Source organism: Pezoporus wallicus, unplaced genomic scaffold, assembly GCF_028554395.1.
Source record: "Pezoporus wallicus isolate ANWC-B61680 ecotype Strahan unplaced genomic scaffold, APGP_CSIRO_Pwel_v1 contig_787, whole genome shotgun sequence".
Classification (NCBI taxonomy): domain Eukaryota; kingdom Metazoa; phylum Chordata; class Aves; order Psittaciformes; family Psittacidae; genus Pezoporus; species Pezoporus wallicus.
In genome coordinates, this window is record NW_026641881.1 from 231,286 (window position 1) to 253,712 (window position 22,427).

Consider the following 22,427-nt stretch of genomic DNA (forward strand, 5'->3'; position numbering starts at 1 on the left):
CAAAGCGGTAGCAAAGAATCCTTTCTCCACCCACTGCCTTGTGCTGTGTTGTTCTTCTGCTAAAAAACTGGACATGCTGAGAACCAGTGCTCAGCATTACCGAGTATCCCACAAATGAAAATGGAAGAAGTACTGCACCAGTGCTTGCACCATCCCAGAAGTAAAGCTGTCTTGACTCACACTTGGCAAGAAGTTTAATTATGTCTTCGAAAAGCTCCAGTCCCTACTTCAGGGGTGCTTAAAGAGAGCTGTAAAACCACATATTCTTCTGCAGGTCTCAAGTATGCTCAGTAGTTTTATTTCTGTTTTTATCCCTTCCCACGAATGTTAAAGTTTGTGCAAAAGAGGCAGAGGTAAGAACAGAACAGAAAAAAACATTTGTTTAAGCAGTCCCACCAGTTTGGAAGAAACATAATCAGACACTAAGATTCCTTTGGTGGGGAAGAAGGTTAATTTAATGACATGTCTGTGAACCCAAACAATTAGGACAGCAGATAAACATGCAACCCATGACTGAAATACCATTTTCAGGCAGCATTTTAGCAGGCTTTTTTTCATGCAAAAGTGTGATTTTGGAAAGCAGCTACAGACCTCTCAGCAGCACCAGCTGATGCCACACTGCCCACTACTCCTTAGGCTGCCCAGCTACGCTTTCCCACTCTACACAAGCACTGCAAGGGGCACTGGTCAGCACAATCAGATGCGTGTGCTAGAAATGTACAAGGCAAGTGGCACACATGAAGATTTGTTGTCACTTGTCCTAATAATAAACTGTAAAAGTAAGTCTACAAGCCACATCTAAACAAGCAGATTTTTTTTGTCTTAGTCATTCTCATTATGGCCTCTGTTCATTCCTGTTGTAGCACACACATGCACACTTCCTAAATGGCAAGCTAAAATAAACAGTGGCACTGATACCAAGTCACATGTATACCATCATGTTTTCTAAAAGGGATTACGACTTGGCATAAGGAGTAGATTTAAAACAGAATACACCAGAAACAAGTTTGAATTACTGTTTTCTTGGACCTAATCTGAATGTGACCTGTCAAACACACAGGAAACAAACTGAAGAATGTGCCTGTTGTGAATAGACCTGAATTTATAATGAAGCAAAATATTATGATGAAAAAAGAAAGACCTGTGGTCACAGTTACTGTATCTATGTATCCACACCTTTATCAACTTAGTTAAAGGGTCCTGTAAATTCAACAGAGTGAAGAGAATACTGATTAAAGTGGCCTGGAAATAAGGTAGAAGACATCATACAGAATTTAAGCAAAACTGTCTATAAAAAGAGTACTCTTTCAATGTGCACTGAGTCTTCACAGCTTCCCTACTTTACACAGCTTCTCTGCTTCATACAAAGGTATGATTTTATTCCTCCAGGTTAGGGATCTCACCCAGTGAGAGGCAGGTTCAAGGGAGAGTGGTCTGTGAAGGCCAGCATCAAAAACCCTGCCATGCCTGCACCTGAAGGCTAAAAGGAGCAGGGCACTGTTCATCCGGACACGGTTCAGATACAGGATTATGCCATGGTTGCAACATAGGAGTCCCTAGTGCAAAGTCCGAAAGAAGTCATGTTCCAAGCACGGAACTAGTACTGTGTTTTGACATCATTGAGGAGGAAATCAGTGACGTCACACTCCTGTCTGGGGAAAGTAGATGAGAAACCGTTTTCTTTGCTCACTTGGAAATAGGATTTTCATTAAACTAGAATGAACACCACCCCCACCCCCAACCCCCTTTACCTATCAAGGAGACCTGGCAACCCTGTTGTGGTCCTCAGTTTGAGAGCTATATATACAGCCCATGGGTGACCTGTATGTATACCCCACTCTGCTGGGCCTGCAGCGATGGAATACATGGAATCTATCAAAATCTGCATTATTTCGACATCCCCTGCGCTGTGACAAAGTTGCTCTCTACTAAAATTCATGGGCACTGCTACGGGGTTAGTAGAGACACCCCGCGGAAGGAAAGCATTTTAATGCAGACTGCATTTCATACACATTAAAAATACACAGTGTAGGGCTGGGAATAACTTTGGCAGAGGAGGAAACAAAACACAAGCACGTATGATCAGAAGGCCCTATGACTAAGAGCACAGGCAAGTAGGGGCGGGGATACTCTTACTGCCCTGTCTGTAACGGGCAGGAGCACCCTATGAAATAGCAGTTGAGCGGGGGCCGCACGGCGCCGGGGAGGGCAGAGCCTCACAGCGCCCCGAGGAGAGGACACCCCTGCACCGCAGCTCCGGTCTGGCCCTTGGTGGCCTCCCCGAGAAAATCCAAGCCCGCGGGCAAAAGAGGGATCCGAGGAACAGGCGGTCAGCTGCACGGCGCAGAAGGGGCTTCTGCATCCAGGTTGGGGAGCAGGGAGCTGGCGGCGTGAGGGTTTCTGTTCGAGGGGGTCATTTCTTTTGTACCCTGCTAATCGTCTTGCTGGTGTAGCTAGCTTGGTGGAGTGTGGGGAGTCGTGTTCCTTTCTGCCGTTGCTGCAGCACGACTGTTCTTCAGCAGAGATATTAGACTGGCAAATCCCATCCTTTCATCTGTGCTATGTGCTTCCTCTGGGGAAGGAGAGCATAGCTTCCCCAGGCTGGTTTGGTTTTGTTGGTAGTAACTTTCCAGTGCAGGGTTACTACAGTAATTACACCTGAGTAGGAAAGTGAGCAAGGAACTTAGCGCTGTAGTGAGTCTGAAGATGGGTCTCCTTTTCCTCTTTTAACATGTATGTTATGGATGCTGTGATGAGACCAAAACTCTTCATCATGTATGAATCGATGTTTGGACTCTGCAAGACTGGCACTGGGATTGCTACTTTTCCAAGGTCATGGTGAGGGAAAGGTTGGAAGAGAGCAGGAAAGGAGCTGGTTGGTTGGTTTGTTTCTTCAGTTCCGTTGCTTTCCTTGGTTTGGGTGCTTTGTTTGCCTTTTTTTTTTTTTTTTTTAACCATCTTTGTCTTGATTTGCATAAATAATTGAGGCTGCACCTGGGCATGGGGCTCCTGGGAATAAATCAGTCGGGGCTCTTCTATTTTCGTTGACAGCATTCCTCCTTACACTATCACCAGAGGCAGCCGTGCCAGGCCTGGAAACTCCCCAGACTCCATCCCTTTCCTAAGCGTCTGACCCGGTGGTGACTGAGCACTAACAAAAAAGCATGGCAAGCTCATGAATGCAGTTTGCTGCGCTGATATTGTACTAAGTATACAAAAGGAGTATTTTTAAGAGGGATTCAAATGACTCTGCCAGGAAACCAGACCACTTCCACGGTCTGCCGCTGGGAGAAGAAGTCTTCTGCTGCAGCACCTGAGGCTGAGCAGGAGCAGCCCAAGCCTGAAGCTCCTGGCAGAAACATGGTCACCCCACGAGTAGTGAGACAGGGTCCCAGCCACAAGGAACCTGTACAAGGCCCTGCCTGAACACCCAGCAGGCTTAGGGAGCAGGTGGGTGCCAGGGTGATCTTCCCTGGGAAAGGGCATTTCCTTCCCTCCTCCTGCTCCACCTCCTGTTTGCGGTACCTATGGAAATATCTGCCTGGCAAATGTTTACCTCCCAGCACAATTTGTAGCCGGTGATAAAGGAAGTCATTATCAGGACACCACAGGCATGTAGAAGAAGCTTCATGGCTGCGTATAAACGTAAAATTTCCTCCCCAGTCTACATACATTTACTAGGATTGCTGTTAAAAGTAACTTGCTCAAACAGAAAATACCAGCTCTTCTTTCATTATAACATTTTAATGACACTCTCCTCCCCAGCAAACGCATCCCAAGCCAAGCCCTGCAGATAGCTGGTCTTGCCCAGTACGAAGCCAACAGAAGAAGAAAACTTAATGTGTGTGCAGTGAGCTACGGGTTTTTCTGTCTTCTTTTTTGTATCCAGTGACTCAGAGCTGTGGATTGTTAAATGGAGAAATGGTGAGGTTTCTAAAGCCCAGAGAAGGCTCAGATTCAACTTTGCCTTGAGATGTCTGAGCTGGATGCTGAGTTCTGCCTTCCTGTGGCAGCAAACACCATTGCAGGGAGCTCCAGCACAGAGTAACCACCATGGTTACATCTTTGAAGCACAGACATGCTGTCGTGGTTTAAACCCAGTCAGGTAATTCGTTCGCTCACTTCCCCCCCTTTCTTGCCCTCCCCCTGCTCTCGGAGGGACGGAGAGGAGAATCAAAAGAATGCAACTCCCACGGGTTGAGATAAGAACAGTTTAGTAACTAAGGTATAACACAAATCACTACTGCTACCACCAATGATAATAATGATAAAGGAAATAACAAGGGAACAGAATACAACACCTCAGCACCCACTGACCGATAACTCGCCCCCAAGCCCGACCAAGCTCCGACCGATACCTCCTCCAACCCTGCAGTCTCCCAGCCCTTCCGGCTAACTCCCAGTTACATCCCGGGCATGACGTGCTGTGGTATGGAATAGCTCTTTGGTCAGTTTGGGTCAGGTGTCCTGTCTCTGCTTCCTCCCAGCTTCCCCTCCTCCCTGGCAGAGCATGAGGCTCACAAAGTCCTTGGCCAAACCAAAACATCGCTATCAGCTCTGTTCCCAGCCGAAAGTCAAAACACTGCACTGCACCAGCTACCAAGGAGGAGAAACATGACTGCTACTGCTGAACCCAGGACACATGCTAATTAACAAGGGTTAACAGAGGGCAAGCACAGACATACCACCAGTGTTGCTCCTGTAAGCACAGTCCAGACCATGAGGCAGTGGAGACAAGCTGCTAACATTTACCAGACATTGTGGTGATGAGGAAGTGATAGGAATAGCTGAACTCTTACAGATATGGGGGATTAGTTGCTGGTATATAAATAAGAGACCTTATTTGATAACGTGTGTTTCTGCTGGAAAACCGTGTCGCTATTCCAGTGTAAATACTCAACTACCTTAGCAAAATGTACTCTCTCAAGCTTATTAGAATCATAGAATCATAGAATAGTTAGGGTTGGAAAGGACCTTAAGATCATCAAGTTCCAACCCCCCTGCCATGGGCAGGGACAACTTGCACTAACTCATATCACCCAAGGCCTCGTCCAAGCTGGCCTTGAACACTGCCAGGGATGGAGCATTCACAACCTACCTGGGCAACCCATTCCAGTGCCTCACCAAACTCACAGGAAAGAATTTCTTCCTTATACCCAATCTAAACTTCCCATTTAAGTTTTAACCCGTTACCCCTTGTCCTATCACTACAGTCCCTAATGAAGAGTCCCTCTCCATCATCCCTATAGCCCCTCTTCAGATACTGGAAGGCTGCTCTGAGGTCTCCACGCAGCCTTCTCCAGGCTGAACAGCCCCAACTTTCTCAGCCTATCTTCATACAGGAGGTGCTCCAGTCCCCTGCTCATCCTCGTGGCCCTCCTCTGGACTTGTTCCAACAGTTCCATGTCCTTTTTATGTTGAGGACACCAGAACTGCACACAATACTCCAGGTGAGGTCTCACGAGAGCAGAGTAGAGGGGCAGGATCACCTCCTTCGACCTGCTGGTCACGCTCCTTTTGATGCAGACCAGGGTATGGTTGGCCTTCTGGGCTGCCAGAGCACACTGAAGCTGACTCATGTTCATTTTCTCATCAACCAACACCCCCAAGTCCTTCTCCACAGGGCTGCTCTGAATCTCTTCTCTGCCCAACCTGTAGCTGTGCCTGGGATTGCTCCGACCCAGGTGTAGGACCTTGCACTTGCCATGGTTAAACTCCATAAGGTTGGCATCAGCCCACCTCACAAGCATGTCAAGGTCCCTCTGGATGGCATTCCTTCCCTCCAGCGTATCAACCGAACCACACAGCTTGGTGTCATTGGCAAACTTGCTGAGGGCGCACTCAATCCCACTGTCCTTGTCAGCGATGAAGATGTTGAACAAGACCGGTCCCAACACCAGTCCCTGAGGGACACCACTCGTTACTGGTCTCCAGCTGGACATTGAGCCATTGACCACAACTCTTTGTGTGCAGCCATCCAGCCAGTTCTTTATCCACCGAGTGGTCCATCCATCAAATTGATGTCTCTCCAATTTAGAGACAAGGATGTCGTGTGGGACAGTGTCAAACGGTTTGCACAAGTCCAGGTCGATGACATCAACTGCTCTACCCCTGTCCATCAGTTCTGTAGCCCCATCATAGAACGCCACCAAATTGGTCAGGCAGGGTTTCCCCTTAGTGAAGCCATACTGGCTGTCACCAAGCACCTTGTTGATTTTCATGTGCCTTAGCATGCCTTCCAGGAGAATCTGCTCCAAGATTTTGCCAGGCACAGAGGTGAGACTGACTGGTCTGTAATTCCCTGGGTCATCCATTTTCCCCTTCTTGAAAATGGGGGTTATATTTCCCTTTTTCCAGTCGTCGGGAACTTCACCTGACTGCCATGATTTTTCAAATAAGATGGACAGTGGCTTAGCAACTTCATTTGCCAGCTCCTTCAGGACCCGCGGATGGATTTCATCAGGTCCCATGGACTTGTGCATGTTCAGGTTTTTAAGATGGTCTTGAACCAGTTCCTCTCCTACAGTGGGCCCAAGGTCTTCATTCTCACAGTCCCTGCATCTGCCTTCCAAGACTTGGGTGGTGTGGTCAGAGCCTTTGCCAGTGAAGACCGAGGCAAAGAAGTCATTCAGAACCTCAGCCTTCTCCAAATCCTGTGTAGCCAGTTCTCCCAAGAGCTTTCTGAGGGGGCCTACGTTCTCCCTAGTCTGTTTTTTATTTGCTATGTACCTGTAGAATCCCTTCCTGTTATCCTTAACATCCCTAGCCAAGCTTAATTCTAACTGGGCCTTAGCTTTCTTAACCTGGTCCCTAGCTTCACGGACAACATCCCTGTATTCTTTCCAGGCCACCTGTCCTTGCTTCCACTTATTATAAGCCTCTTTTTTCATTTGAATTTTCCTCAGGAGCTCCTTATCCATCCAAGGAGGTCTCCTGGCCCTCCTGCTGCACTTCCTTCTAGTTGGGATGCAACACTCCTGAGCTTGTAGCAGATGATCCTTGAATATCAACCAACAGTCTTGGGCCCCCCTGCCCTCTAGGGCTATATCCCATGGAACCTTCCTAAGCAGGTTCCTGAAGAGGCCAAAGTCTGCTCTTTTGAAGTCCAGGGCAGTGAGCTTGCTGCGCGCTCTTCTCACTGTCCTGAGGATCTCAAATTCAACCATCTCATGATCGCTGCATCCAGGGCTGCCCTGGAGCATCACATTTCCAACCAGCCCTTCCCTGTTGGTGAGCACGCGGTCAAGCATGGCACCTCTCCTTGTCAGCTCCTCTGTTACTTGCAGAAGGAAGTTGTCTTCCACACAATCGAGGAACTTCCTGGATTGCTTGTGCCGGTCTGTACCGTCCTTCCAACAGATGTCATGGTGGTTGAAGTCACCCATGAGAACAAGGGCCTGTGAGCGTGAGGCTTTTCCTATCTGTCTATGGAGTGCTTCATCCGCAGGTTCTCCTTGATCAGGTGGTCTGTAACAGATCCCCACAGTAATGTCTCCCATAGCTCTTCTCCCTTTAACCCTGACCCACAAACTCTCTGTGGACTGCTCACCTGTCCCCAGACAGAGTTCCATACTCTCCAGCCTATCCCTAACATAAAGGGCAACTCCCCCTCCTGCTTGCCAGGCCTGTCTTTTCTAAAGAGCCTGTAACCTTTCACTCCAACACTCCAGTCATAGGAGCCATCCCACCATGTTTCTGTGATGCCTATTATACCATGCCCCCGTAGACGTGCACACATCTCTAATTCCTTGTTTGTTCCCCATGCTACGGGCCAATACAAGACCTCTAATAATAAGCTGAATAAGGAGAGAGATATAAAACTAAAGAGGAAAAGGAAAAAAATCAATAAGCACAAGTGATGCACAAGTCAATTGTTCACCATCCACTTACCATACCTAGCCTGACCTGATTGGTTCCTTCTGCGTAACCTACCATTTTATGTACTGGGCACAGCATGCTGTAGTATGAAATAGTATTCAATACTAGCAATTAGTAGTTAACTAGTAATAGGATGGCTCGTTCAGGTCAGGTGCTCTGTCTCTGCTCCCTCCTGGCTTCTTCTGCCCCTGTTAAAGGTAACGGAAAGTCCTGGACTCTTCCAAAATTGATATGGAACAGCACTGAAGGCTCCACTCTGTTCTTTTTCCTATGCACGGAGCTTAAAACTACATTGAAATTTTGGGACTTGAGAACATTTCCCAGAAACCAGTGCACACTTTGCTAATGTTGCTGTTTCATGGTAGGAGGAGGCTCTGGGATGCAGACCTCATTTCTCTTTCCCTAACACAGATAATGGAGGTGAAGCCAGGTTGCGAGGCACGCAGAGAGTCGTAGTGTGAGGTTGCAGATATTGGAGACTAGTCAGTCATGGAGCCAGGACTGAGGAGTGAATTGGACTGAATGATGATCCCACAGCCTGAATCTCTGAAACTCAGCAATATGAATAGTTGTCACCTGTCGTGGTTTAAAACCAGGCAGGGGGCTCGTTCACTCACTCCCCTCCCCCCCTTCTTGCTCTCCCCCTACTCCCAGAGGGACGGAGAGAAGAATAGAAAAGAATGCAACTCCCACGGGTTGAGATAAGAACAGTTTAGTAACTAAGGTATAACACAAATCATTACTGCTACCACCAATGATAATAATGATAAAGGAAATAACAAGGGAACAGAATACAACACCTCAGCAACAGCTGACCGATAACTCGCCCCCCAAGCCCGACCAAGCTCCGACCGATACCTCCTCCAACCCTGCCGTCTCTCAGCCCTTCCGGCTAACTCCCAGTTACATCCTGGGCATGACGTGCTGTGGTATGGAATACCTCTTTGGTCAGTTTGGGTCAGGTGTCCTGTCTCTGCTTCCTCCCAGCTTCCCCTCCTCCCTGGCAGAGCATGAGGCTCACAAAGTCCTTGGCCAAACCAAAACATCTCTATCAGCTCTGTTCCCAGGCTGAAAGTCAAAACACAGCGCTGCACCAGCTACCAAGGAGGAGAAACATGACTGCTACTGCTGAACCCAGGACATCGCCCTAAATTTAAGTAATTAGTCCATTTTCTAGAGCAAATGAAAAAAACAAATGTGCATGTGTGTAGCACCACTCATCATACGGATTTTTCTAACATTGCAGGATAAAAGTCTTAAATTTCAAGAAAAGGTTTAGTAGAATTTGGCTTGTCTTTTGGTACCAACTTATCAGCTGTTATTTTAAGTAACAATTACGGATTAACTGTTTTCAACATTTTTGTATCAAAGCAGACACTTAAGGGACCATAATCTTAATTTATAATTTGAAACATTCAGTTCAGTGGTAAATGAATGGAGCTGATATTCAGCATTTGGATAAATGGCTTCAAATTTCTCCTCTAAATACCATTATTGCTTCACAATTTTCAATTTGTCGATGCTGTTTAATTTTGATTCTTCGGGAACACCGTGTCTTCTTTACGCTTTACACTTCCTGTATTGTTTATAAGGTAGAGACACTCCCTGAGAGAATAATGTGCAGATTAAAATCTGAAGTGCTTGGGGAAAATGTATCTAATGATCGGCATGGGATTTAATCACTCTTCTGAAGAACAGGGGATTCTCGTCTGTCATTGCTTTTAGGGACTGGAGATTTTAAGATGGCAACTGAAAAGTAGACATGGGTTGAAAGTTCACTTTTCAGTAACTCTGGTGTCCTTGCCAAGTTTGGTATGCTACCTAATCAGGAATTCCAAGCTATATCTACATTAATAGCAGCAGCAAATCCTTAGGAGAGCTTGATGTCATTCTGCTTGAGGATTTCCAGTCTGAAGTGGGCAACCACATGAATTTCACCTGATGACAACCAGGAATTTCTTAATTTGTCTTTTAAGAATATTGCATCACTTATTCAACACATAGTGACAAAAAACCAAACAAAACCCACACCTAGATACCATTTCTTCAGCATACAGTACAACTGCACATCGAGTAATATTTACAGAGATAGTTCCTATGTCCTTTTAGGAACTAGGCTGAAGGATTGCTCAGTTATATTCAGGAAAGCTAACATCAGCTCTGGTTATTAGTCTCAGGTCTAATCAAGTGCATCAGTCTGCTCCTTCTGATGAAAGTTTTCCTGGAAAAATTAATCTCTGGGTCTTACCACAGTTCGACCATGAGCAGTTGTAGCAGTATTTTCTTTGAGATCTTATCCTAGTCTCACGAGTAAGCAAGGTGAGAATTTCTTTCCAATTTCCTACACTGATGTTAAGCTGATTACATCCTTGGTAAAAGAAGTTTCCCATGTAGCATGTAAAACCTTCATGAATGGCAGGGAAAAGAAATGACCAGGGCATTTTGTTGTATGCTTCTTAATCAATAGTTGGATTTCTTTGTTCGTTTCTTCTCTTTACTTTTTTCTTCCAATTGGTCCCTGTTTACAAAGTTTAAAGCCCCAGATCAGGCTATGATCTCCAACCTCCCAGAGCCTGACGTTATGTTAATGAACTTAGGACTAAGAAAATGAACTATAAATTAACAGCATCCTGCATCAGCAGGAAGTGCTTTGGTATTGGGTGATTTTTCTGCCAATGGCTCATAAAGGTTAAGCTCATAAAGGTTGGTTTTCAACCTGCATGGGCAACCAGTGGATTTACTCCTTGGAGAGCTACAAAAGCCACTAAGAAAATCAACCTTTTTCAGCAGCAGAAGTGTAATGCCTAGAGGTGCCCACTGGAGGAGGTGGTTGATGTTACCTCAGTCTCTCTGAAGTTACAGGCTACCTCATGCTCAGTTCTGCCTGGTGAAGTTCAGAAAGGGCTGTTTCTGTGACGGCAGTCACACTGCTGATGTGCAGTGCTACACCAGCTGAAGCCTTAGCTGTGAGGGAGCAAAATCCCTGCCACAGCGGTCCCTCAGAGCACTGGAAGGCTTGGTAGCATGGCTGGGATGTTCCCCTGCACCATCCCTACCCTGTGCAGGAGTGTGGGCTTCTCCACCACAGCTCCTGGCTGATGGAACCATAGAGGAGGACACTGAGGCAGATGTGACTGCCCCAGAACATGGTGGCCAGCAGGCTGGGATCTATGGCCTGTGGCGTGAGATCGCAGTCATGGCTGAAGTCAGTATGGTTGTCAGGCTGCTCCACACTGACCAGGAAGAAGAAAGGGGCTGGTAGAGAGGAAGGTGAAGGCCCAGAGGATGCCAATGGCGGCCTTTACCTGGTGGTTGGTGACAACCACCTTGGCCTTGAGGGGAAGCAGGTGGTGAGGTAATGCTCCACGGTGATGGCAGTGATGTGGAAGATGCAGGTGCAGCCCCACAGAGGTAGTGGGTGAGGCAGCACAGCAGCTGCATGAAGGGCCAGGGCCAGAGGCCATGGAATCCATGGACAGCCCCAGGAGGGTGAGCAGGTCTGAGACAGCCATGCTGCTCAGGCAGACGTTGGTGGTGTCTTCATGTTGTGACAACATGGATGCCCAGCACTGCTGGGACATTACCCACCATGCCTACCATGAGGAGCCCCAGGCAGCCATGATGGGGATGAGCACCCACACCGACAGTGCCAAACACAGCCGCTCGTTGTGGCTCACCCTCACTGCTGCTCCCACCACCGCCCCGCACACCACTAGGGGACATGGCCACCTCAGTCCCCACCAACACCCAAGGGGCAGCGTTGCCCCTCAGGCCTCAGCCCCTGCGCCCGCCACCCCTCCCTGTGGTCCCACTGCCCCGGGAGCTGTCACCATCAGTCCTGGCCCAGCCAAGAGCAGCTGCTGCAGAACGAGAGCGTGCTTCAGCGGTGGCGATACACGCCAAAGCACAGACCAACCACCACAAAAAAGAATGATACTTTTATTTTCCACAGATTTTTAAAGATACTTTGCTACATAGTTTATGTTATTTTCTATCAGACTATACAGGTTCGTCTTCATGGAGTCCGACGTTGTACAATTGTAAAGTGATATGTTTGGTAGTGTATCTATAACATTTTAAAAAGTTTAGAGTTTTTCTCTTTTTCTCTTAATTTATTTTTGGAATGTACAGTTTATGAGGTAAAATTAAGATTACATTAAAAACTGTCTTCAATGCAGTAATATGCACTGAGGCTCAAATGGCAAATACACTATTAAATGACTATCAAAAATAGGAGCTCATTTGAATTTTACTATGAAAAACAGAAGTCACTGCAGATTAACTGTAGTAACAAATCTTACCGTTTTAGACATTCAACCGTAAGAAATCTCTGGGCTCTTACACGCAACCTCATTTGCACTGCCAAACATGGCACTTTGAAGAAGGTTCTAGAAAACATCAGTTATCCTGTGGGAAGGTATCAGCCTATACGTACAAATGACAGCTTGGAAATTAAGTGTAAACATACAGTACATCTTAAAGACAGAACACTCTCGCCACGTGGAGGCCGAGTTCTTCGCCATTTCTTCTCTTTTGTTGTTTTAAAGGCAACGAAACTCGGCAACATTATTCTACAGCACAGATCATTGGACGTAGAAACAATTACAATACATGCCCGTTCTAATATAAGAGAAATTCTTCAGAGATCTTCAAAGCACAAGACAGAGGTTCCTTTTTTTATTATTATTAAGACCAACAGAAGTGTTTAATACCATTAAAAATGCTAAACTGAACACAACTAGAAGTCTTTAATGATCCACTATCTTGTAACTCAAATAAATTAAGAGTAGCTAATTACAAAGTGTATAACAAATAATGTAAGTGTGATGAGACAAGGAATTTTTTTTTTCTTTTAAAGATAGTTTCACTACAAGCTTTGTGTCACTGGCAATCATTGACATCCAGCGAGATGTTCAATGGGATACTTGATAAAATTCAGTCTGGTCATTCAAGAACTCACAAACGCAAGCTCACAAAACAATGATGAGTTATGCAATTGCAAAGTGCTCTAATGCAACATTAACTACATGCAATCAACAATTTGGTACAGTATCCAAAGAGACATTACATTAAACATTAGGATCTCAAGAAAAAAGCAGCTTTTAAGTTTTCTGGTGCAAATTACTATGCTTCATCTTCTGATTTGGTGCCCCAAAGAAAGAGAGAGAAAGAAAGAAAGAGAAAACAAAAAATAAAAGGCAGTGCTTGATTCTGGTGGATACGGCAAGTGGATGTTGGGGAAACAGCAATAGTTCAATGATGAATTTTATCTCAAAAACCTATTAACTAGCCAAAATCAGAGGGCACAGACATCTGTATAAACTGCATCCAATCAAAGGTCAACTTTGGAAATGTGTTTTTCAATTAAAGTAGGAAGTCTAAGAAGTTCTCTCACACTCTCCCTTCTCTATTTTTGAGAAGTAAAAGAGGCATTTTTGTAAGTAAACATCAAATCCTGGGGGCAAGATAAACCACTTGTGCCATCCCCTTGTAGTCTTTCGAAAACATCTACTTGCAGTGAAGAACTCCACATTTATCAGTAAGAAGCTTCCTTCATGCATACTCTTCCATCCAGTTTATTATTTGCTGCCTGAGAAAAGCCCCTTCTGTTTTTCAGCATAAATCTTGCTTCCCAAATAATTAAGACAAATGAGGAGGTAGAAATACAGCGCTAAATTGCTTTCACAGCATCAGATTAATATTGTATACAGCACAAGTTTGTTAGTGTAAGTTTTCAATGCGATTACACATTCTTCCCTGTGACGGTAGCAACCCTTACAACAAGTGTGGGTCAGGAAACCATTCTTACACTGATGTTTACTGGTCAAACCCTTGTCATTAAACACACCTTGCCTGCCCCATACAGAGTTTGTACTGCAAGAAGGCATATTAAAGAAAAGATTGTATTTCTGTGGCTTGCATTCTAATAACATGTGTCAGCCTATACCTACCGGTAAGCATTTAAAAGTGGCCAAAAAGGTTTGCATCAGTCCCAATGCCGGTGCTAAATGCCTGTTTGTATTTTCTTTTTTGTAAAAGCAAGAGAACAGAATTACTTTAGATTATGAGAAAGTAAAATGTAATGGGCAGTGTCCTAAAATAAACCTCTCTTCTTCACTTTATTACAAAGTATTGAATGATAACAGCAATCAGAATGGAAAAGATAGCAAAAAGTGCAAGGATGACAGCAGCGCACACTTGGTCGCTCTGTGACCATTGTGTCCTTGTGGTTTGCACAGTGTCCTTGGTGCTTGCCGGTGGTTCAGTCCTCTGAGAGATGAATAGCACTGGGGCACTGTAGGGGCCTGTCAGGTCCTGGTGACCTCCTGTCTCTTGGCACTGGCGAATGGCACACGCGCGGAAACGGTATTCACAGTTCAGCTGGAGGCCCGTGTATCGGAACGACCAGTCCGGACCCTTATAAATCTGGCATTAAAGATAAAACAGATACATCTAATAAAAACATCCTACATACACATCTCTCTATGGTTTATTTATGGGGGAAGTAACTGTAAAAAGGGGGACTCCTCACCAGTGTTTTCACCCATGCAAAAGAAAACAGACAAAAAGCTCACAAGTGCAATTTAAATGCCAGGTAAAGGCTCCAGTCCCTTTGCTGAAACCCAGGAGAAGTACTACAAGAGCTTCTACAGCATGGTGAGAACATGCTGAATTAACTGTTAGAAGACCCGGTGTTGGTTTACTGACCACTTCCAGTGTAAATACTACACCGTGGGATGTAACGTACAATATTCCATCAGAGGATTTTAGGGTAATTAACTCTGTATCAAGCTACTACATTAAGTCTAACCCAATGCAACATACTTTATTGTAGCTACAGTATCCTGTGTTCAAAATACTATTAATTTATCCCAGTAAACACTGTTCCAGGAAAGCTCTAAGGAGTCCTCTCTGTGATTCTCAATTTCATCAGATCCTAAGACATAGATGACTTGTCAGGGTGTTCTCCAAGGGTTTCCCAGTCGTCTGCTTAATGTGAGCTCACACTGAGTGCCTAATTCAATGAAATCCAAATGCTGTTTTTTCAAATTTGTTAATTTGCAGCTACATAAAGTCCTGTAGAAGCCAATGAAATGCCATCCCCATGCAGGTGCAATTTTCCATTTACAGGTGTATCAGTAGGTACCGAGCTCTTAGGTGGGTAGTGCATTAATTTCTTTCTTTAAATCCCTTCACACCTCATTATCAGGATACAGAAATACCACATCATGCAGAAGTTTTCCTTGCAGTTATCATCCTTTAGACAGTATTTTGCAAATGCAAACTACCAACCATTCAATGAAAGAAGCAGGAAATCTCTTCTGATTTTGTTGTTTGAAGAGCTCTTGCTGTGCCTGTGGCTCCTCACAGACTTAGAAAGCCCTCTGACAGCCAAGGCAGCTGAGCTTTACTGGAACCTACAACCTAGAGATTTCCCTTTCTCTCAGGAAATGGCTCTCACCCTGAGACAGGGCAGGTCATTGGGAGTGCAGCTTTCTCTAATTCTGCTCATTTGTATCATGTGTTTGGTAGCGAGCAAACAGGGCACAGACACATACAGCCTATTTAGAGTAGGAAGGGGTGACTGGCCACAGCTACTTGTCCCCAGTGCCTTGCCAGAAATTGCCCTCCCCTCAAATGTGTTTGCTATAGTTTTTATAGGGTCACTTCCTAACCCCCTGAAAAGCTTGACTGATGTATATGGCTCAAACAGCAGATTACTAACTTATTTTGCCTTAATCACGTAGGGAGCAACTCATGAGCAACTTGGCTGATGGATCAGCAGGGAGACGACAGTGAAGTTTAGGCAGGGAAGTGGTAGTAAACAGCTTAGAGCGAACTTCCAGGACTTTTTTATTTGTTCACATCAAAGAAAACTGTTACCATCATGTCTAAGTATCTTAAAGGCCACTTACATGGTGTTTACTTCTTGACTGTTCCAATTTTAAGTTTTGCAAACTTGTCTCCTCATTTTATTTTAATGTACTGTGCTGAGCTGCTCTGGAGAGCAAAAAGGAATCATGCACCTCAGTCTACTCTGTTATTTCCAGGCTTAAAGCGTAACCTTTAATTTCTTGCCCAGATCATCTGGCAATGCACACTGCTGATCACAGGCTGATTTGACTCCATGTCGAGAAGCAGCACTGACCATACCTCAATTACAGATTTCATACTGCATTTCCAATTTTAAGGTTATGATAAAGAATATCCACATGTCAAGGTGACAAATACCTTGGAGTATGATTCATTTTTTACTGAAAAATTTAACAAAGGGACACAACAGACATAGCACTACACTAGAAGTTATGAATTATGAAAATATTAAGATATATGATCTACCAAAGCACAGGTAAAACTTAGTACTGACCTGTAATAAAATTATAATAAACTAGAATTGTGTTTCCTTTCTGGAAGGAAACCTGATTGCTTAACACTGTAAAACAGTTTCCAAGCCTGATTTCACATCAATTATCAGGCAGTTTATAAGGAAGCAAAATTAGCACTGCCCATCCTCTTTTAAATACAGACATAGTTGTAGCTTGGGTTCCCAGCTGTATCTTTGGATAATCAAATGTGAAATTTAAACACACTCACCATTGCTTGACCCTTATAGTAACACAGCATGCCCTACTACGGAAATGGTCCTATGGTAAAAAACTTATCACTGAATTACATTAAAAATTTCCCTACAGCTGAATGTCTACATTGCATAAATAGGGGGTCTTTCCTACCTGCAGTTCTCTGTACAGAAGTATGACCCTGTCAAAGTCAAAACTTCTATAATACTGCTTACTGCCTTCAGACAGCTCTTGGTGCAAAGAGAGCCCTTTGACCTTTTTCTCACAAGTCTCATTTTGGTACCATTGGGTGGATGTTTTCTTTTTTTTCAGTTTCCTGAAATTCCTTCACCACCTGAGGTGAGGTGCAATTTAGTGCAATGTTTATATTCCTTACATCTTTTTTCTCTGACAATGGTTTTAGGAGATACTACCTTTTATTACTTAGTAACAAAAAGTTAGCATGGTGCCGAAAACCATATTGTCAACACAACAATCTATAATCTAAACTAGTTACCACAAATACTAATGGAATTAAAATACAGTAACTGAAGCACATCATACCTGTTTGAATTCTGAGTCTTTTCCCACCATGACCTGAAGACAGTAGATAACGGGATCACCCTTCATGGGCTGCAGAACCTCCCATGTGATCTCACAAGTGTGATCATTTATCCTCTCTATTCTTGGCGCTGAAGGGAGCAAACAGAGGTGAAAGTGAGCTCCGCTTTCCCAATCACCTAACACTGTTATGTTCTGACCACTTGTGAAATCCTGTATTCTATCTGCTATCTTGTCTCAGAGAAACAAAAGATTCAGATTCAAATATGTTATTCCTGCAACATTTTCTGGAACTACAACTAACAATTCACACAGGTCTCTATTGCTTGTTTACGTATCATCCAACAGAAAGCACTGCGCGTGTGTATCATATGCAAAAGAACCCCAACCAACCCATAGCTGCTATGCTGAAAATTATACTAAACATGGTAGGAAGAATTTTCACATCACCTTACTATAACAGCCTGGTCACTCTCTCCTGCTAAGCAAGGATTCTAACAAAAAAACCTTCTTCTGTCAAAGAACTCATTAAGTTCCAAGTCTCCCATTTTTCGAGTGAATATTTTAGAAGTTTTAGGCAATGAAGGAACATTTCCTTACTGTCCCTACCTGCATCTGGAAAAGGGCGTAGCATCTTAAACACCCCACATACAACACAACACTAAAACCAACTTGTCATCCCCTCATCCCCCAAATGAAGAAAGAAGCACCTTTACCTTTCAAGGCAGCTGGAACAGATCTGGGAGTAGTGAAAACGTATTCTTGAGAAAGGGGACCTTCACCAGCTTCATTACATGCCTGAATACAAAATTTGTATGATGTTGACTCACTGAGCCTTTGTACTTTGTATGTATGACATGGTCCTCTGTATAAGGATACAAACCTGGAAACAGAAAGAGCAGCTTATTTTAAACACAGAAAGGATTTCCAAAAAAGCTACAGTTTAGTCTTGAAATCTATTCCCCCAGTTTCCCAGAATCTAATGAGAAGCACAGAAATATTTATTGCAGAATTAAATGGTGTTCTGGCATTACTACACAACAATAAGCTGGTTTTCCAGGGCCAAGTTTTTATTTCTCACGTCTTTGAAATAAAAATCTTTTACACAAAGAGTACTACAGACTGTGTCTGGGCAAAAATGATCCTGAGCATCTTCAGAAACCCTTCCACACCTGAACCAATGGGAAAGGATAGCAGCTCTCTCTTTCAGCAAGCTGCGTACACTGCTTTTTTTTTTTTTTGCCATCTAGTTCTCCAGCATCTTTAGCTTTTCAAAATCAGGTAATGAGATTTTAGCTTTTTGCTCCTTTGCAACTCTCCCTTACTACTAAGAAGGGGTTATAGATCCAACTGCTCTTGCACATCATTGCCAGAGATGGGTGACTGATGAAGCTCACTCAGACCTGCAGAGGAGGCCAGAGTCATGCTTGCAGCACACGCCAAGTCCTACTGTGGGAGCTTTGCAGACTGGCCACTCTCCTTCATGTTATAATTCTTACACAGACTGATCATGGCAGCTTTCATTAGATTTTCAATTTTGGTATCCCCAGCACACAGCACAAGTTCATCGGTTCCTGGAGAGGTTATCTTCTACTTCAACTTTTTCTTTTCTTTTACATTTAAAAGATAGTACCCGAACATGACCTAGTCTCTGGTAATGAATTTCTTTCCAGTTAAGAGTCTAATTTCTTTTCCTCACTGCAGAGCAAATTCACCTAGTAGATGTCTTGTACTGCTGTCAAGCTAAAGCTACTCAGAGATTCAGATGCAGTACACAGTGTGGCACTACTGTTCATTTTACCATTCAGGCAAGGGTACTTGCCGTACCATCTCAGCTTATGTTCCGATTTAACATGAGAAAAAGGATCCCTTAAAATAATAAGTTGTACTATATGAGTTTATTTTCCACTAAAAATAAGTGCATATACAGACAACAGAGAGTAAAGAATTCACCACTTCCAATATTAAGTACATAAAATCCAAAAGACTGATTAGACTTGATACTTTGACAAAATACTTGACCAAATGGGAGAGAGAAAAGCGTGCTGGTATGAAACATTTCATTAAACTCTTCATATTGAATTATAAATAAAAGCTATGAAGTTTTTGATCTTGTACTTCCCAGCATGGAACATTAGAGCCCTTCTGGCCTTGCCAGATGAGATGTTGTTCTATGTCTGTGGTAAATTCAGCAAAGCATATAGAATTTTGCCCTTTGCTGCCATCTCCCAAGCATCAGACCACAGTGACAGAGGGCAGATGAAAAGGATGCCAAAACCAACCTTCCGTTCTTATCCTCCATTTGAAGGTGGTACTGAATGGAGTCAGTTAGTGCTTTTGCAGTTCCCTCTCCCCACTTCAGCTTGAGAGTCTGAGAACTGTATGCAGCACATTCCAGTCGAGGTGGATCTGGAGGAAGAGGCTTTGTTTTCAGTTTTATGGTGTGGCTGAAAGGACCTGCTCCGAGACTGTTCAGGGCTTGAATTCGTACTCTGGTATTTTAAAAGAGAGAATAAATTAACTTGAAATTAGATTCTAAAAAATAACCGGTCATTTCCATCATTCACATTCAAGAGAGAACAATGGTACCAAATAGATGGTATTCCTCCAGTGAAGACCTTTATCAATATTATGGTTTGACAGACTGTCATGAGTATGCAGGAGTGTCATCTCTCTTGCCACAGTTTAAGGAGCTAGATTGACCAAAATAAAAATTTCTTAGCATATTTGCATCATTCACATTAGTGGAAAGACACAAAAACTCTGTCAGCCACTTCAAGAGCGGTCCAGCTTCCTGACCCTGCAGGCTTTGTACCAAAATTTTTGATAGCCACATTGGAAAGATGAGGGAAGCTGAAAAAAACCCCACCTCCAAAAGAAACGAATCCTTATCTTTGGCTATTAAATCAGGCGAGCTCAGGGATGACTACAGGGAAGTTTTATGTGCATTCTGGAACGGATCTGATTTGTGTAATAATAAAGTCATGGTGCCCAGCCACCTCTCTTGCTCTTTTCACTAGTAACACATTTCTGGGTGCTGCAAACACAAGCTAACTTGGTTCTGCTTTGAAAGGGAGAGAGGGAAACTAGAAGTCAAAGGACACATGGCTGAGGGGTTTGTAGAACTCAAAATTTAGGGATTTTTTTTTTTTTTTGGCTAGTCCATGTAAAACAATGCTGGCATTAGGTTTACACAAGTAAGAATTAAAAGGATTAGCTAATAAATGAATTTCTAAAACTAAAAAAGCAGAAAACAGAAATCTGAGGTTCTCTGCATCTCTCACAGGTAGCCACAGAGAACAAGGTGAGCTAATCTCAATATGGCAATGAACATTTGCTTGTCTAAAACATCTAGGTAACTGTATCTAGGTAACTGAAAAAAAGTAATCACAGTAATCACATTGTGCGACTGTCAATCACACAATTTCAAAATATTGAAACAGAAATGTGTGCAGGCTTATGAATAAATATTTCTCCTTCACTATAGTAATATTTAACATTATGATAATGTATTATAGCACAGAACTAAGGTTAATATATGCAATATTTTATTTGCACAGAGAATTGGCATGTGTATTCTATAAAAGCACTTTTGTGAGTAGAATCTTAGAATAGAATCACAGAATGGTTTGGGTTGGAAGGGGCCTTAAGAGATCACCTAGTTCAAACCCCACTCTCTCGGGGCTGGAACTAGATGGAACAAGATGGAAGATGGTCCCTAGTAGAGGGGACACCTTTCACTAGATCAGGCTGCTCAAAGCCCTGTCCAACCTGGCCTTCGCACAGAACTATCTCTGCAATAGAAGTTCCTGTTTTTTATAGTTTGTTGACACAGAGAGCAGTGGCTCTTCAAATTGCCAGCATTAATGTTAAATACTTGTAAGGCTGTCAAGTAGCTGTGCAGGGCATACCTGTAGGTAGTATCTGGCTGTAAGCCCTCTATAAAATAGTTCAGAACCTTCCCGACAGTTATTGGTTGCTTATCTCCAAAGTCTATGCTGTAGCCAAGGATTTCAGATCCGTGGTCACAAGGTTCTTCCCAGCTTATAGCAAGGCATGTGGAAGGAGAATAGTGTGGACTTTCAACTTCATCTTCACTTAGTCCCTGAAGACAAGTCACAACTGCAGGTACAGAGGCTGGAGTCATACATGCCACTACTTCACTGAAAGGGCCTGCACCTGCGACATTCACTGCCTGTAAAAGCAAAGGAGACCACATTTTTATGGGAGGGTCAATTCCCTTTTCCAGATTTCACTAACAATAGTTTCAAGTCTTTACCTGAACCCTGCAATAGTAAATAGTGGCAGGCAAAAGCCCTTTCATTTCACAGCTGAGCCCAGGCCCACAATAGGACATCTGCATACATCCTTCCACACCACCCCATTCCAAGCGATACTCTGTGACATCAGCTCCATTACTCACTGGAACCTTTAAAATGGATATAAATAGTTAGAAGTTAAATTCACTGACCAATGGAAAAAAAACCACAAATCAACCAAAGTCATCACATGTGTATGGTCTTTTCCATAGACATGTTATTCTCCCATTTCTTTGCTGATTTTTAATTTAAATACCCCACCAGAAAATTTCTTATCTTATGAAAGAAACAAAAGAAAAACACTGCTGCTGTTTTGGATTAAATACTCAGAGACAGCAATCATACCAAGCTGCAGAAAATAATTGCTCAAAAGCATGTTTTTTTCTTTACCCTTCTCTTGAAAGTTGAGTATTTGCTACTTTCAGCACTAAGCTATGTGCAGGTAAGTGACTGAATTCAAACACATCAAAGGATGACATTCGATGCTCCTGAGCTGTGACTGATACGGACTCCACTTCTCTCACTCACAATGAGATGTGTTTGGTAAGAAAACTAATGCAGCTGTGGATGGCTGTGCAGCTGTCAGGGAGGATGGGGTAATTTCTTAATGTTCACTGTTGCTGCTGTAGATCTAACAGTTCACCTTAACAGCAGCAGGAAAATACAAGTCAAAAAATGCAGGGATGACAACAAAAGGAGGGGCAGCACTTGACACGCTGAAGGTATAGCTACCAGAGGAACTTCCACAGGCAGGATGTGATATAAACTTCAGGAAGTTCAACTAAGACAAAGGCAAACACAAAGTCCTGGACCTGAGACAGAACAGTACTGGCTGAGGAGCAACTCCACCAAAAGAAGAACCCATGTGTCCTGGTGAGAAAGTTGCATGTGAGTCAGCAATACGTGTCTGATGAAGGCAAACTATGTACTGGCTGTATTAGCAAAAGAACAGCAAGAAGGCTAAAAGGAGTAATGATTCCCCTCTACTCAGCACTTGTGAGGCTGCATCTTTAGTACTGTGTCCTATCTTGGGCTCCCCAATATAAGACAGACATTGACATAATGGGGTAAGCCAAATAAAAGGCCACTAAAGGGGACTACAATGAAGAAC

At 43.7% G+C, this 22,427-nt stretch overlaps 1 protein-coding gene and 1 pseudogene across 8 annotated transcripts in view; both read right to left on the minus strand.

Moving 5' to 3' along the window:
* Window positions 1–10,782: 10,782 nt before the first annotated feature.
* Window positions 10,783–12,401, minus strand: LOC130608035 (motilin receptor-like; annotated as a pseudogene).
* The window catches only part of FNDC3A (fibronectin type III domain containing 3A), a 123,328-nt gene continuing 112,702 nt past the window's right edge, over window positions 11,802–22,427 (minus strand). For all 8 annotated transcript variants that reach the window (XM_057425641.1, XM_057425638.1, XM_057425639.1 and 5 more), the window contains 6 exons: window positions 21,277–21,426; window positions 20,909–21,192; window positions 19,280–19,489; window positions 17,714–17,880; window positions 17,001–17,128; window positions 11,802–14,304 (listed from right to left, as the gene is read on the minus strand). In XM_057425641.1, the coding sequence (XP_057281624.1) occupies window positions 13,993–14,304; window positions 17,001–17,128; window positions 17,714–17,880; window positions 19,280–19,489; window positions 20,909–21,192; window positions 21,277–21,426 (1,251 nt within the window). In that variant the 3' untranslated portion in view covers window positions 11,802–13,992. The remainder of the gene's footprint in view (window positions 14,305–17,000; window positions 17,129–17,713; window positions 17,881–19,279; window positions 19,490–20,908; window positions 21,193–21,276; window positions 21,427–22,427) is intronic.